General features: G+C 47.2%; 2 protein-coding genes across 3 annotated transcripts in view; both read right to left on the minus strand.

Annotated features, from left to right (window-relative positions):
• Positions 1 to 15,349, minus strand: part of LOC128409384 (zinc finger protein 470-like) — a 420,794-nt gene that overhangs the window by 258,903 nt on the left and 146,542 nt on the right. The gene's annotated exons all lie outside the window — the stretch shown is intronic.
• On the minus strand, positions 1,782 to 7,073 carry LOC128409395 (zinc finger protein 184-like). 2 transcript variants are annotated; one of them, XM_053379848.1, is made up of 4 exons: positions 6,668 to 7,068; positions 4,713 to 4,857; positions 4,329 to 4,406; positions 1,782 to 3,099 (listed from the first exon to the last, which is right to left on the minus strand). In XM_053379848.1, the coding sequence occupies exons 1-4, from the start codon at positions 6,668 to 6,670 to the stop codon at positions 1,853 to 1,855; spliced, it is 1,473 nt and encodes a 490-aa protein (XP_053235823.1). In that variant the 5' UTR covers positions 6,671 to 7,068; the 3' UTR covers positions 1,782 to 1,852. The 2 variants fall into 2 exon arrangements, with proteins under 2 accessions (XP_053235823.1, XP_053235824.1); XM_053379849.1 differs by lacking the exon at positions 4,329 to 4,406 and having other exon boundaries at positions 6,668 to 7,073.

Genomic DNA, 15,349 nt, shown 5'->3' on the forward strand with positions numbered 1-15,349 from the left:
AACCCAAAAAGTGTAGTGGAATGGGAATGCCTAAACAAATACCTTAAAAGACAAGGTTCGAGGACAGAAATCTGGCTGAGTCTGGAATAACCTTGTGAAGTGAAAGGTTAAGAAAGAGGGATATATATTTGGATGCTAGGATCGAGATGATAAAGAAAACAGGAAGATACAATGAGAGGTAAAGGAGGTGCTGTGGGATTGGTGGAAGTCAACGTTTGTTTTCCTTTTTAGTGTTTATATTATTAATTTGTAAGATTTGGATTTGTTTTTGTGTATTGTTATTTTTCATTTTTTGTTGTGTGGAAAATACTAATAAAATTTACTATTTAAAAAAAAATAATTCCAATCTGTTCTCCATAGCCTCTCCCAATCTGCCATTTCTATATTATGTCCTATGTCCTTTGCCCAGTTTATCATAGCCAATTTAACCTGTTTATCCTTTGTATGCCATTCTAGGAGCAAGTTATACATTTTTGACAGTTTTAATATTATTTTCTAGAAGTTCTTTTTGGAATCTTGATATCTCATAACTAAAACCTCTCTTTTTGTCTATCTTGAAGTTATAATTCAATTGAAAGTACTGTAACCAGGGGGGCCGCTAGGGGCACCTTGAAAAATGGCTGCCAATAACATCTTGTCCAGCTTGCACGAGGTAATTAGAGGCTGATTATGGGGAGTATATCAGTCTCCCTTCGTCTTTTCAGGGAATTGAAAAGACACTGCCTCGCCTGCGGTTGCCATAAATCACCCCCGAGTTCGGATGAAGGAGGGGGTGAGAGGCACTAGGCGGAAAGCCCTCAGGCAGGCTTGGAGCTCCCTGCCAGCTACTTTCAGGAGCAAGCCTGGTTGCGATGTTTAAAAAGAAGAAAAGAATTGGATAAATAAACGCACATGCTTCAAGAGAAGTCAGGAATGCTTTTATCTGCTAATAATTTTACCACTGAGAGAAGATCGGGACGGAAGGACGGAAGGAACAGAGATAACATCAGAGAACGGCCGACATGTTGGTATGTGGAACGGTACGAGGGGGGGGGAGACTTTTTAATTTTATTTTTATGTGAGTATTTAATAACCCTCCGCCTTAAAAAACCGTCTCGACGACCAATTTGCAAGTGGGAGAGAAAATGAACTGTGTGGAAAAAATAATATGTTTGTGAAAGATTTGGAAAGAAGTGAGTCTCTCTCGGTGACGCAGCAAGAAATGTTTCGATGCGTAGGCAGACTTTGGCTGCAAGATGGATGGTCTAGGAAGGAAGAGCTGCTTGGATATCAGGCTGGAATCGTAATTCTGAAAGGTCTGTTATCCTCCTGGAAGACTAATTATGAGGCAGCGGGTCTGGAAAGTAAACGAGTGGACATTTAGATTGTATTTCATTGGAATGACAAGATGGCGTGTCTGCTCAAAAACTTGATTGTTGGATTTCTGTGAGAGACATACGAGAGAGCATTACAAAACCCACACAGAGACAAAATAAGACTGGAGAAAACTCGGAGGTAACAGAAAAGGAAAATGAATAATGATAAAGATGAGAAGATGTGACTGGAAACATCATTGCAGTGAGGAAAAGCAGCACAAATTTGGATGTTTGGATTCCTGACAATTGAGAAGCATGGGTACCCCCCACAAAAAAAAATTAATTTGGAAAACATTTGGACTTTATGATCTGTATTGATATAATTTGGACTAATTGGTATGATATGTTTAATCTGGCAAATTGAAACTTAATAAAAATTATTGGGGGGGGAGAGAAAATACTGTAACCAATCTGTTACTAGTTCCCTTATCTCTTCAAAATATTTTAATTTTAACTGATTTTCTACTTCAGTTAGCAGCTCTCTATAAGTCGGCCAGTTACTTCTCATGTTCACTTTGCCGGTAAGTGTTCTTTGATGTGCAGTGGGTTCTTCGATGTAAAGTAAGGTGGTGATTGAGACTGAAACTCTTTCCACATTCCATACATTTAAATGGTTTCTCCCTGGTGTGAGTTCTTTGATGTAAAGTAAGGTTTCCACTCTGACTGAAGTTCTTTCCACACTCCATACATTTAAATGGTTTATCCCCAGTATGAATTCTTTGATGTGCAGTAAGGCTTCCGCTCTGACTGAAGCTCTTTCCACACTCCATACATTTAAATGGTTTCTCCCCAGTGTGAATTCTTTGATGTGCAGTAAGGGTTCCGCTCTGGTTGAAGCTCTTTCCACACTCCATACAATTAAATGGCTTATTCCCAGCATGGGTTTTTTGATGTAAAGTAAGGACACTCCCAATACGGAAGCGCTTTCCACAATCTATGCATTCATATGGTTTCTCTCCTGTGTGGATTCGTAGATGTTCTGTAAGTGCGCTCCTACAAGTGAAGCTCTTTCCACACTCCATGCATTTATGCAGTTTCACCCCTGTGCAGTTTCTCTGATGTAAAGTAAGATGGGTATTGAGATTGAAACTCTTTCCACACTCCATAGTTTTTAATGGTTTCTCCCCTGTGTGGGTTTTTTGATGTGCAATAAGGTTTCCGCTCTGGCTGAAGCTCTTTCCACACTCCATACATTTAAATGGTTTTTCTCCGGTGTGGCTTCTTTGATGTAAAGTAAGATGGTGATTGAGACTGAAACTCTTCCTGCATATCATACATTCATATGGTTTCTCCCCTGTGTGGGTTCTTTGATGTGCAATAAGGTTTCCACTCTGGCTGAAGCTCTTTCCACAGTCCATGCATTTGAATGGTTTCTCCCCTCTGTGGGTTTTTGTATGCTTGACAAGGTTACCAGCACTACTGAGGCTCTTTCCACATTCTGTGCATTGAAACGCTTTCTCCCCTGTTTGGGTTCCTTGATGTAAACTAATGCTTCCACTCTGACTGAAGCTCTTTCCACACTCCACACTGCTACCTCCTGTGCATTCTTCCTGTGGATTCAGGGATACACGGACACCAGTGTCCTGAGTAGTAAGGGATTTGGTTTTCCAGTTCTTCAACACATTTCCTACATGCTTTTCAGGTGATCGTTGATTTACAAAGGTCTCTTTCTGTGCTTCATGCCCCACTTTTTCTACAGACACCACAGATGGCTCACCATAATTCTTACTCTTCTGCCCATTACCTGTTTTGAGTCAGAAAAAGAAAATGCAATTCAAATTACAACTCAGAAGCAGAGACTCTCATTATGGATCAAGCCCAGTTCTCCACTTCTCTGAGTTTACCATTTTCAAGAATGTCCCCCTCCTTCCTTCCCTGCCCAGCTGAATCTGAAGTTTGCTTCTGAATATGAATATGTTGTCTCAACACAACAACACAAGTCCCTTCCTGCTCCTCCTCAAACTTGCTGAGCTGTGTCTGCTCATCTCTCCCCTTCCAACTGGATCTTATCCTTCAACCCAAATGACAAAATACAAAATAGCCAGACACTCCTAGTGCTACTACTGCCATGGCTCTCTTCCCAAAAGCAGGGAAAGGCAAGATCTTAGCTCTCCTGCTGAGGGATAGCAGAGGGGACACGTGGACCCAACAGAATCCCCCTGCTGCCGTGAAAAGGATCTCAGCTCAGTGCCACTACAGAGGATATTTTAATTTGGGGTGCATCTCAGCACATGAAAGGGAAACCTCAGCCTGGAGGCCGTCTCTGCTCTTTAGAAGAAGACCCTGTGTGGGCAACATTATGCGGCTTGAGAGTGGCTTGCCTGTACGCTGTGGGGCCAGGGGCATTTACAATGAATGTAAATGCGACCTTTGGACAGGAGCAGAGCTTCCACACACCCTTCTCTGTCTTCCATCCAGGCTGGCAAGAAGCCCCATCAGATTTCAAGGAAACAACCCAGCCATACCAAAAACACTCAAGGAAGATGGGAAGCAGGTCAGGGTCTGGGGAGAAGAGAGTCCCAAGGGCCAGCTGGAGAGGTTTCAGGGCTGCATTTGTCCATCTGGTCCATTTAATCCAAGAGCCCCACAGGGGCCAACTAAATACTGATAGGAAGCCCAGAAGCAGGACTTATCTTCCTTGGCCCAGTATACCTGAAAGAACATCTCCACCCCCATCGTTCAGCCCAGACACTGAGGTCCAGCGCTGAGGGCCTTCTGGCGGTTCCCTCCCTGCGAGAAGTGAGGGTACAGGGAACCAGGCAGAGGGCCTTCTCGGTGGTGGCGCCCGCCCTGTGGAACGCCCTCCCATCAGATGTCAAGGAGATAAACAACTACCTGACTTTTAGGAGAAATCTGAAGGCAGCCCTGTTTAGGGAAACCCAGCCAGATGGGCAGGGTATAAATTATTTATATTTATAGTTATATTTCTGGAGCAAAAAGAGCCCCATGACACAACTAAGACTAAGCGCATACCTGCTGAGGTCTCCCCTTCTTTGGGGTCCTGGAGGAATGGATCTTGTTCTTCTTCCCAACAGGAACTGAGGTCTGATTCTGCCAAGGAAAGAGTTACTATTAGCTATTTTGGGCCACAAAACAATCCAGCCCTTTCAAGCCAATCTGTATTTTTGACCGCAAAGGCAAAAAGGAGGAATTGCCATATCCAGATCCTATAAAGACACTGTGATTAACTCCTGCCAAGAAACCTATGTCCCCACTGTGGAAAGATGTGTGCATCCAGAATTGGACTCCACAGTCACTTACGGACACACTGTTAAGACCATGTTCAATAAATGGAACAAAGAGCAGATTGGCTCTTTCAATGTCTAGCAGCCAAGAGGGATACAAATCTGCCCTTACCTAGAGAGGCCACCATCTCATAATTCTCCTCCATGACTTCCTTGTGCAGAGCTCTTTGGCCACGATCCAGCAAAGCCCACTCCTCCTCCATGAAAAACACAGCCACCTCCTCAAAGGTCAAGAGGGCCTGGATGGTAACCAGATTCTGGAAGAAGAAGAAAATATAACTTTTTTTTAAGGTCCCTTCCCTACTTGACACACAAGCAAGGGTAAAGTGGGCCACTTCTGGGACTCTCTCACCTGTTGCCACGATGCACTTCAAAGCAGAGAGCAGCTCTTTGATGTGAACAATGGAGAAATATATTTATTTAGGGTCGGAGACATTTACACAGATGGCATACCTTTGACTGGCGAACAAATTTTAAGCAAAGCTAGACAACATCTGGAACTGGCTAAATGTGCCTCAAATTACACATTTTCTAACAAACCAAACAGTTACTGCACATGCCTCTAGACCCTAGACCAGGGGTAGGCAAACTAAGGCCCGGGGGCAGGATGCGGCCCAATCGCCTTCTCAATCTGGCCAGCGGACGGTCCGGGAATCAGCGTGTTTTTACATGAGTAGAATGTATCCTTTTATTTAAAATGCATCTCTGGGTTATTTGTGGGGCACAGGAATTCATCCATTCCCCCCCACAAAAAATATAGCCCAGCCCCACACAAGGTCTGAGGGACAGTGGACCGGCCCACGGCTGAAAAAGTTTGTTGACCGCTGCTCTACACCCTTACTTCAAAGTTGAAATTCTAATTACAGATACTAATCCAAAATCCAAACACATATTATCAAAAAACTAAAAAAATGGTGAAAACAAAACATCCTATGTACCCCAACTTTGGTATTGTTAAAAAATATTTTTTTAAAAGAGATAACAATGCCAATTTTGAGGTTTAAAGAACTCGTCACCTTTGTTTTAGTAGCTGCTCGACAAGTCTTTGATCAAAATTGGAGATCTCTGGAACACTTGCAATGGAAAGAGTAAATCTGGATGATTGCACTTTCAGAAAAACTGACAAAAGGAGCTCAATCATTAGTTGGAAAAAGCTATGAGGGTGACTTTGTCGTGACATGTACACTATGTTTTCCCACAGAGACACACACTGGGGGGGACGCTTTGACAGAGAGTTGTTTTTATATGTTTGTTATGTTCAACATTCTGAAAAAACAAAACTTATAAAATACATATATATTTAAGGGGGGGGGGAGAAGCAGGGACCAGTCCAGGGACTGCAAGGGAGAGACAGGGAACAGGAAGAATGTCAAACTTTACATAGAAGCTTTAGAAAACCATGTCTTGGTCTTTAGGGGACGTTTAGCCTGGGTTTGCCCAGTCACTCAGCTTTGTGAGGTTTTAGGATCATATCCAAAATCTCTTAATGAGGTTTCATGGAAAATCTGCCTCTCTAGGAAGCAGGAGGCGGGGGGGGGGGGTTGGCAGGCGATTCCCCCTCCCCTCCCTGCAAACATAAATTCCCTTGCTCCCCCCCAAAAAAAACCTCTATTTCCCCATTTGCTTTGTGAGAAGGTCCCAGGTCCAATCCCTGGCAGAGGCAACGAAGGAGACCCCCCTCCCAAAAAAACTCATCATGTGAATGAAGGTTGCACAGTGTTACATCCCCCCCCTTTAACCCCATGGGAGAAAAGATCCCTCATTATTACACCTGTTTACAAAGGGGGGCAGGGCTGTGTCTGAGGGTGCCCCCCCCGTTATAACAGCCCCTCAGAGCAGCCTGGTGTCGTTAGGCCCGTTTTGCTAGAGGGGTTTTGAGCAGTACTATACGACAACCCTCAAGGGTAGTCCAGTGTCATTATCATGGATAGCTTTTTTTTAAGGCAGGGTCCTGGATGTTGGGCTATGCTATTAGGGGAGGGGGCGTAGCTCCAAGGCAGAGCAGCTGCTTTGCATGCAGAAGGAGGTGCCCGGTTCAATTCTACGATTCCTCAGGGCCAGCCTTACCATTGGGCAGCCTCAGGTGGTTTCCTCGGAGGGCAGGATCCAGGGAAGATGCAGACTGGAGGCGAAGCCTGTCTCTCCCCTGGAGAGGAGCAGCAGCAGCCGGGGCGGAAGAAGATGAATGACCAAGACGCAACGGCTTCAATGGGCTTCCAGCTTCCGGCTCCCCTGATTGGTTCGCCGCCGCCTCTCGGGTCTCTTCTGATTGGTTCTCTTATTCCCGGGCCTCCATTCATACTGTGTTCCCTTCCTGCAACAGAATTACTTGCGCTTCTTGGCATTCTTCTGGTTATGAATATCCTTTTCCAAGATTATTTTATTCCAAATAATAACGTACTCCAAACTGTGTCAGAAATATTTCATTTTGTTTTAGCTGAGATCCCTGCATTGCAGGGGGTCGGACTAGATGACACTTGGGACCCCTTCCGGTTCTATGGTTCTAATTCCTTCAGTTAATTGGGGCGGGGGAGGGGCAGTTTCCCAACGAAGCCCCAATAGCTGGAGGGCAAGGGGCAGGTCGTCACGTCCGGTTCTCATCCGACCACAGGCTGCTCTGTAACCGTAGCTCTATGGTTAGGCAGTCTCCTGGGGGGTTGGGGGTCAGTGGATGGGAAATCCAGAAGGGGAGGGCTGACTGCCAGAGAGGACAAAGAGGTAAAGACGCAGAGTGGTGGAATAGCAAATATATAAAACTGCAAAATCAAGGCAGGTGTCAGTCAACACTGATGGCATTCTCCAATGACTGCTAGTAATGTTTTGGTCTAATGTTGCCTGCTGTTTTGTTCCTTCTGCTTCCAGAATTCCATGCGCTTAAATTTAGCAAGCACTAGTAAAAAACAAAACAGGGGCATCCCCATGCCGAAAATGGATGGGGGCGGAATGGGGTGGGGGCAGAACGGGAGAATCCCCAATGAGTCCATGGGGCTAGCCGGGGGGGGGAGCAGGGAGAGGCAGGTGCCCACCCTTAAATCAATAACAATACATAGCTAATCGAGGTTCTGCCCCCCCAAGGCCTGTCTCCACAAACACCCCCTACAAAAATCCTGGCTACCCCCATGCCACTGATGTGCATCCCAGTGGCCCTGAATGTAAGTGGGGATTTCTGCCCCCATTATCCCACAGGGGAGCTGCAGAAAGACTGTTCTTGGTCAAGGGAGCCGTGGACTCAGAAAGATTGAAAACCACCGGCATAAGTAAACAAACAAACTGCAAAGCTCTTTTACGTGGTATCCGGCCGCCCACCTGCACCTCTCCCTCTGCCTTTTCTCTGCTGTTAGGGGTGGGTTCTACCACCACCACCCCGTATTTCAGAAAAGATGGGGTGTACATGGGGTGCTTCTAAGCAAAATGAGCATTGTTCTGGAAGAGAAGTGAGAGAAGGTGATATAAGTAAAAAAAACTGTTCCTTTTCCCTTATGGGGTACCCAAGAGCCCATATAGAGACCTTTTGTAGGTTCGCTGTCGGTGGGAGAAAATAACAGAGGCCAATCAGAGAATATTGAGAAGCAAAGCAGCTACTAAGCCTGATCTTTATTAACTGTTGCAACAGGGTGCTCACAACCCCACGCAGGAGGCAGGAGGGACCCTGAACAATGGCGCACAAGCCATTATATAAACCACTTATAAATGCCATCTCCAACTCCTCGAAAGATTCCATCAACGGTGTCTCAGAAAATTTTTACACATCTGTCAGAGCTGCCCGAGGTCCCAGCTCACAAAGGGCCAACGCCGGTTCGTTGTTAAGTACGAAAGTCTTTATTGAAGTTCAGTTTCGCTTTCACAGCCGCAGCGTGCAGCTCTACGTCTCAAACTCTAGACCGCTGAAGCTCCGTCTGAATCTCCTCCCCCCAGACACCAGTTTAAGACTCTAGCCTTGCTCCACCTCTTCCTCTGGTTCCGCCTGTCCGTCGGGGTCTCGCCCTTCCTAGACTCTTCTGACGCTGAGTCCCCTGAGTCTTCCCCCTTCCTCCGGCGGGCTTTAGGACCTGGTTCCCAATCCGGGTTTTCTGCTGTCCCGCGCGCCTGTACATTCGAACTTGGCGCGCGCGCCCAGCCGGCAACCTTCCTCCTGACCGTTACACTGCTGCTGTCCCTGCTTCCCCCTTCGGGGAGGCTAGCTGGAACTGACCTCCCCTCCGTTCCCCCACTCTCCCACTCTCCGATGGAGGCGTGGTCAGCCCTGACTCATCTTCTCTCCCCGCTGGAGGAGACGCTGGTCCTGACACATGGGACTCTTCCCCCCCACTACGCTCTGGTGGGGAAGCTGGTCCTGATCTCCCGCTGCTGCTTTGGGAGTCCCCGCTGGCCCCTTGTTTCTGGTGCGTCCCCCCTGGGACCCCCCTTGCCCTGACCATCGGCGCCCCCTTCTGGGAATCTTCTGATTCGCTGGAGAAGCTCATGGAATCTCTCGGGTCATTGTCATACTCCCCTACGCTGACCTCAGATTCTTCCCCTTCGCTCTCCATTTCCTCTCTCCCCTGTGCTTCTGCTCCTGAGCCCCTGACAACATCACTTGGGAAGAAAGGCGAACTAATACCAGTGTACTGGAAGAAGCAAAGATCACCAGTGTTGAAGCAATGATTCTTCAACATCAACTTCCTCTGGTCATGTTGTGTGGTGCCTGATGATCCTCTTCCAAAGCAACTACTCTATTCCGAACTTAAAAATGGAAAGTGTAATGCTGGTGGTCCAGAAAAGAGGTTTAAAGACTGTCTCAAGGCAAATCTAAAAAAATATAATATAAACACTGACAACTGGGAAACACAGGCCTGCACAGGTGTCATGGGCTTTGAAGACACTCGAACTCAGGATTCAAGGGAGAAACATGTTGCACGCTTGGCAAATCTATACCATGATCAACTTCCGCCCTGAAACCAATGTCCCCACTGTGGAATGACATGTGGATCCAGAATTGCCCTTCACAGTCACTTCTGGGCTCATTGTTAAAACCGTGTTTATGGAAGGCAATCTTACTCGGCTATGAGGGATCGCCAAAGAAGAAGATAGACATTTGAAATTGCCCGCCCTGGAGCCCAAGACACCACCCCCAATACATCATACATACATCAGAGAAGGGGTGGTCTACAGCAGAAATCTGAGTGTGTTGTTTTTCTCCTGTCTGCCAGGATATTGGATCACTGATTGCATTACCTGGGCCATTTGGCCACTCTTTTGTGATGTTAACTACTTAATTCCTGAATCCAGCTCACAGGCTCACCCTATTAATACACAGACAGGATTTGTGAATAAAGAGACAGTGGGGAGGCTTTTCCATTTCCTTCCTCTTTGCAGAGAAATATTTGAGGTGCTTGAAAGAGTCAAAATGACTTTAGGACTGTTTTCCTGTACTTTTTCCAGACGTGTGGTTTATATATTTATGTATGTGTTTGCCTTGTACAGTTATGAACATTTTATATATGTAAGACATTAAAATTCCTATAGCACCCCTTTTTATTTCTTTGTTTTTATTATTCAAATGTTCTCCATTTAAAGTGTGTGTGTGTGTGTGTGTGTGTGGTTGAACATGGAGCCAGGCCTGTTGGCCCTCATAATAACTTCGCTTTATTCGTGTCCGTGGGTCTCTCTTCGGAGTCAAATTCTGCTGGGGGATTCCCCTAGGCTTTGCGGGGGGGCCCTGGCACGCGGCATAGTGATTTTCAATCACCTTAAACCCTAAGAGTTTGAAATAGACAGTTAACTGAAAGACGTGGATGATCTATAGATATCGATATCTGCCGGATGCCCCCCCTTGCTTGGGTCTGTGATGGACAGCAGAACCAGGCCAGTCAGGGTGCGTAGTCTCTCAGAAATACCACCATGGGGCTGGAGCCTCGCTCTGATTGGCTCCCAAGACAGCGAGGGGCGGAGCCAGCCCTTTTGGAGGGAAAATAAAAGGAGCCAATTCTGAGGGAGTTTTCTGAGAGGGAGAAAGGGGGGACTGGGAGAGGGATGGACTGAGGGGGGGGCACCTTGGAGGGGAAGGTGAGGAGAATCTCCACTGGGAGAGGAGGGTCTGGGGAGAGGAGTCAGGCGGGAATTCAACGGGAGAAGCTATGGGGAGGCGGACGAAAGCGGAGTGTCCTTCCAGTGAGAGGGGAAAAGGAGACCCCCCAGGGCTGAGGGGATCCCCTGGGTCGGCGAGACTGACTGGAAATCCCTCCGGAGTGGCTGAGAGGGAGGAGAGCAGAGGAAAAGGGCCCCTCGCTCACGAACCCCCCAGGTCTGAATCTGTGAGGGAAGCAGGGCTGCTGCGTCCCAAGGATTGAACGGGGACAAAACTCAGGGAAGGAGCAGAAACCCAGGGAACATTTGGCCCCCGTTTCTAGAAAGCGGAACATCCGCCTTAAGCATTATTATTATTTCATTTATACCCCACCCATCTGGGGGCAGGGCACTAAGCTGCTGTCTTGAGGGCCTCTGAGCCGAGAATCACAGAGAACTCTGCACATGCCCTGGACCACCCGGATTCTGGGAGGGAAGGAGGACAGCCAGCCAGGGGCCTGTGCTCAGCTTGCGAAGGGTTAAATCGACCAGAGCCGGAGTCCTAGAGAGGACCGGAAGTAGAGAGGCGGGGCTGGCTCTCCAGAGCAGGATCCCCTCCCTCCGTGCCCAGTCCCGTCTTTTGTCTCTTGTCTCCTCTACGCGCTGCCTCGGTTTCCCTCCTGGGAAGAATCCGGTGAGTCTCCTCTCTCTTCCCCCTTGGGGTGCCCATGGGAGAAGGGGGTCCCGGGGCTGCAGGGGGAGACCCCCAAGTCTGGGAGCAGAGGGTCCTGCCCTCCCCATTCCTCTCTGCCAAGCCTGGGAGGGGGCGAGTTTCCAGGGGGTCTCCAGCTCTGCTCTTCCTTGGCATCCTCTTTGGGGAAGCAGGGAGGGGTCGGGGGGGGGAGGGCATGCCCAGAATGCCCCTTCCAGTGGAGGAGCCCCTGCCAGGCCGTCCTTTCCCCTGCCAGATCCTCCTCCAGATCAGCTCAGGTCTCCAGCCCAGAGCCTCAAGGGAAGCCTCTCTGGGCAGGGGCCACGCCTGGGGCTCCTCCATGGAGAAAAGGGGAGAGCCAGAGGGCTGAGCTGGCTGCACTGGGCTTGCCAGGGTTCAAGGGAACGGAGCTGCCTTCCTTGAGAGGAGAGGATGGAAAGCCGCCTTAAGGAGCCCAAGATCTTGTCCTGAAGGGGGTGAGGCAATGCAGGGAGGAGAAGGAGGGGGCTCTGGGTGGCAGGTCTGCCAACGTTTCTCTCTCTGATCCCAGAGTGAGCTTTCAAGGATGTTCCCCATCCTGGAGTGTCTCTGCAGCTGCTGCTGTTGCAGAATGTTTTATTTACATTAAACTTATAACTTCCACAGTGCGTAGGTAAAACTGGAACTCCCTCCCACAGGAGCCAGGGATTGGAGAGGCTTTTCTAAAGGGAACTAAGACAATCTATACGGAATATATGGCAAGCATGATTGTGAATAATACTCTCTTAGAAAAATGTAAGATACAGTAGGGGACATTTATTTATGTATTATCAAGAAGAATAAAGCAAGGATACAAGACACCTACTCCCCACCTTCTGGGACAAAAGAGGGATTATCAGTCATTGTGTGGCTCCTACTACTAACAGGAGACATTGGTGCTTTCTCAAAATAGACTAGTTCTATCAAGCTACCCTAAGCCTTTGGGAATCTTGTCACAAGAGGAGTGTAAAGCTCACCTCTGGAGTTTTTGGAGGATATACATGCCTGGTGTTCTTAAGAACACTGCAGATTTAGGACACGTGGAAGATCTATACTTTGATTGCTTCCGTGCCAGGGTGGGGGCCACATTTTGGGACTGGAGACTTGCGAAGATGGTGTATAAGCACAGACGATATCTAAGGAGGAGGGGTGTATTAGTTTCCTGATATTTCAAAAATGTGGCATCACCGGCTCCTCTGCTTCCAAATACAGATTGGGTCCCCATGCAACCCCTGACAGGCAGATACGGCCACAACATCTGTCTGGTTTGTGATGAGAGAGCTCAAAGATTGTGAACAGGGCTCTCCATACAAAGCACCTAGCATGGGGGCACCTACATGTAATATCTACTCTGCTATTTTCTGCCCATACTCTGGGGTTGCAGTTTTCAGGCTTGGGGACAGAACGGTGACTGGTTTTGGTACCAAGTTCTGTCAATTATCCCCACTGAGTTCAATGGGATCTACTCTGAGGTCACTACTGTGCAGACCATGCCAGGCTTGCAAGTGGGGTGAGGAGCATACAGAAGAAATTGGAATCACTGGAGATCTTTAGAAATGGGGCTTCTCTTGGGAAGGAGCTACCCCATTTGTGCTTCTCCAGGGGCAGGAGAATATCTAGGGCAAGAAAATCCCTGCAGGGCCTCTGAGGCTCCCTTTGCTTCTTCCTCTCTCCCAGGACCCTGCAGCTTGTTGTGGCTTCTCGACTGCTCAGGAAGGATGAAAGAGACGGATCCTGCAAAGCTCATAAGGATGGAAGGGGGAAGATGGACGGTTGACCTTGTCAGGTTGTCTCCTGCATCCCTTCGCAGAACCTCTGAGCGTTCCCTCCCAGGGAGCTCCGAGAGATCTGGTGAGTTCCAGGGGAGTGGAGATGAGGACATGGATGGAGCCGGAGAGGTATTGGGGCTTGCGCAGGGGGGCACCATTTTTGGGCTCCTCCACCTGCCTGCCTGCGCCTTTGTCATGTGCAGGCAATTTGAGCTAGGAATACATCACAGCTCTCCGACCACTGCGATGTATTGGCAGCTCAAAATGTCTAAAACCAGCACCGTGATTGAATGCTCTACCAGAAAACTTACCGATCCATTGGGCAGCACTGGAAGCCATGACTCTTGAAAGTAACCTGATCCTGGGCTTCCGATTTGTCTGCGAAGGGAAATGGCGAGGCGGTGTGAGTCGTCTGTCTAAAAGACGACCGTTACCAGGGCTTTTGAGCAGTGGGGGTGAGTGCCAGGGTTAGATACCCCCCCCAAAAGCCCCGCGGGTAGTGGGGTGTCGAGGGGACCAGTCGGGCATGAAGAGGCTTGACGCAATTGCCGGAGCCCCAACACTGCATCAGCAGCGAGTGGGGGGGGGGGTGAGAGACAGTGGCTTGAGCCTGCCCATGGCTCCAGTGCAGCTCAGAAACCCGAAACCACAAATCGCCACCTGAAGCAGCAGACTTTCAAAGGAAAAAAGGTATTGTCAACAACAATGGACTTTTCAAAATAAAAAGAATTGGATTTAATTTAGATTTGTCAAAGACGGAATCTAAACAGGAAGTCAACTTCCGTATTTTGAAGGGAAGATTTTGCAATACAGACTTGTGAATGGGAAAAAAACCTTTGGAGACACATCAGTCTTTAGATACTTTTTAAACTGCACTTTGTTACTTTGCTACCTATTAACACTATGTACTCTGGATACAAGAAGAAACTGTAGCTCTTTGTTCTTTGATTCCTTAAAAGGAAGATACAGGAAGCGATTGGAGTACTCTGTTTTTGAATGGGGATGCAGATTTTATGAATGAAAGCACTGAAAGGCTTGAAAACATTGCAAATTCTTTTTTAAAAAACCTCTAAAAAGGACCCTGGATCTTGGCAAGTCCTACCAAAGCTTGGCAGGAGGACACTTCCGTAACTGGGAGGTAATCCCAGGGAGCAGAAGTCCCTGGTAAGAGCCTTAGTAGGAGAAGGGGGGGGGGACGGGGCCTGTATTTGAATAAAAACTGATAGAAATAGCCTATATACTGTAGATTCTGGCCTATTAGCAGCTGCAATTTGGAGGTTCGTCTTATAAGCCCAGTTGCCTAATACGCTGGCCAGCAACAGGGGGCGGGCTCTGTTCCGCGCCACCCATACCTGGCGTATAAGGCGCCCTCCGACTTTGGAGAAAATTTTCCGGGGTTCAAAAGTCACCTTATACACTGGACACAGTATATTGGATTACAATTACCATTTGGATTACAAATCTAATTTGAATTATAAATACGTCTGGAAAATTTTTGGACTCACAGTGGAAATATTTTGGATTATAAGACGCATTGTGGATTATAATATAACTAGAAGCTTGGCAAGTGCTAATCATTATCAAGAGACAATGTAACAGTAAGTTTGAACAATGGTAACATTTTTTTTAAAAGAATATTTATTAAATTTTCCAATTTTTTAAACAAACAGAAACAGAACAAACAAAAACATTAAAAAAGACATAAAGTTCATAAACCATACTCTTAAATAACAAATTTCTCAGACCTCCTCATACTTCTCCTCCTTTTGTCCCAATTAAAGTTATTTGTTCAGCAAATCCTTCATTTAAAGCATTACAGCTTATAACATTACCTTATTTTTCAAACCCTTTTTTCCCATCTATGTTCCTTTGTATCATTACAGCTCGATACCATTCATTTTCAATCCAACACCATTTAACTTTCCTTAGTATTACAGTATTTCTGTAAATAGTCCTTAATTTTTTTCCAATCTTCTTCAGCCGACTCTTCTCCCTGGTCGCGGATTCTGCTCGTCAATTCTGCCAGTCCCATACAGTCAATCAGTTTCATCTGCCATTCTTCCAGAGTGGGTAGATCTTGCGTCTTCCAATACTTTGCGATGAGTATTCTTGCTGCTGTTGTAGCATACATAAAAAAAGTTCTGTCCTTCTTTGGCACCACTTGGCCAGCCATGCCCAAGAGAAAGGCCTCTGGTTTCTTCAAGA

Source organism: Podarcis raffonei, chromosome 2, assembly GCF_027172205.1.
Source record: "Podarcis raffonei isolate rPodRaf1 chromosome 2, rPodRaf1.pri, whole genome shotgun sequence".
Classification (NCBI taxonomy): domain Eukaryota; kingdom Metazoa; phylum Chordata; class Lepidosauria; order Squamata; family Lacertidae; genus Podarcis; species Podarcis raffonei.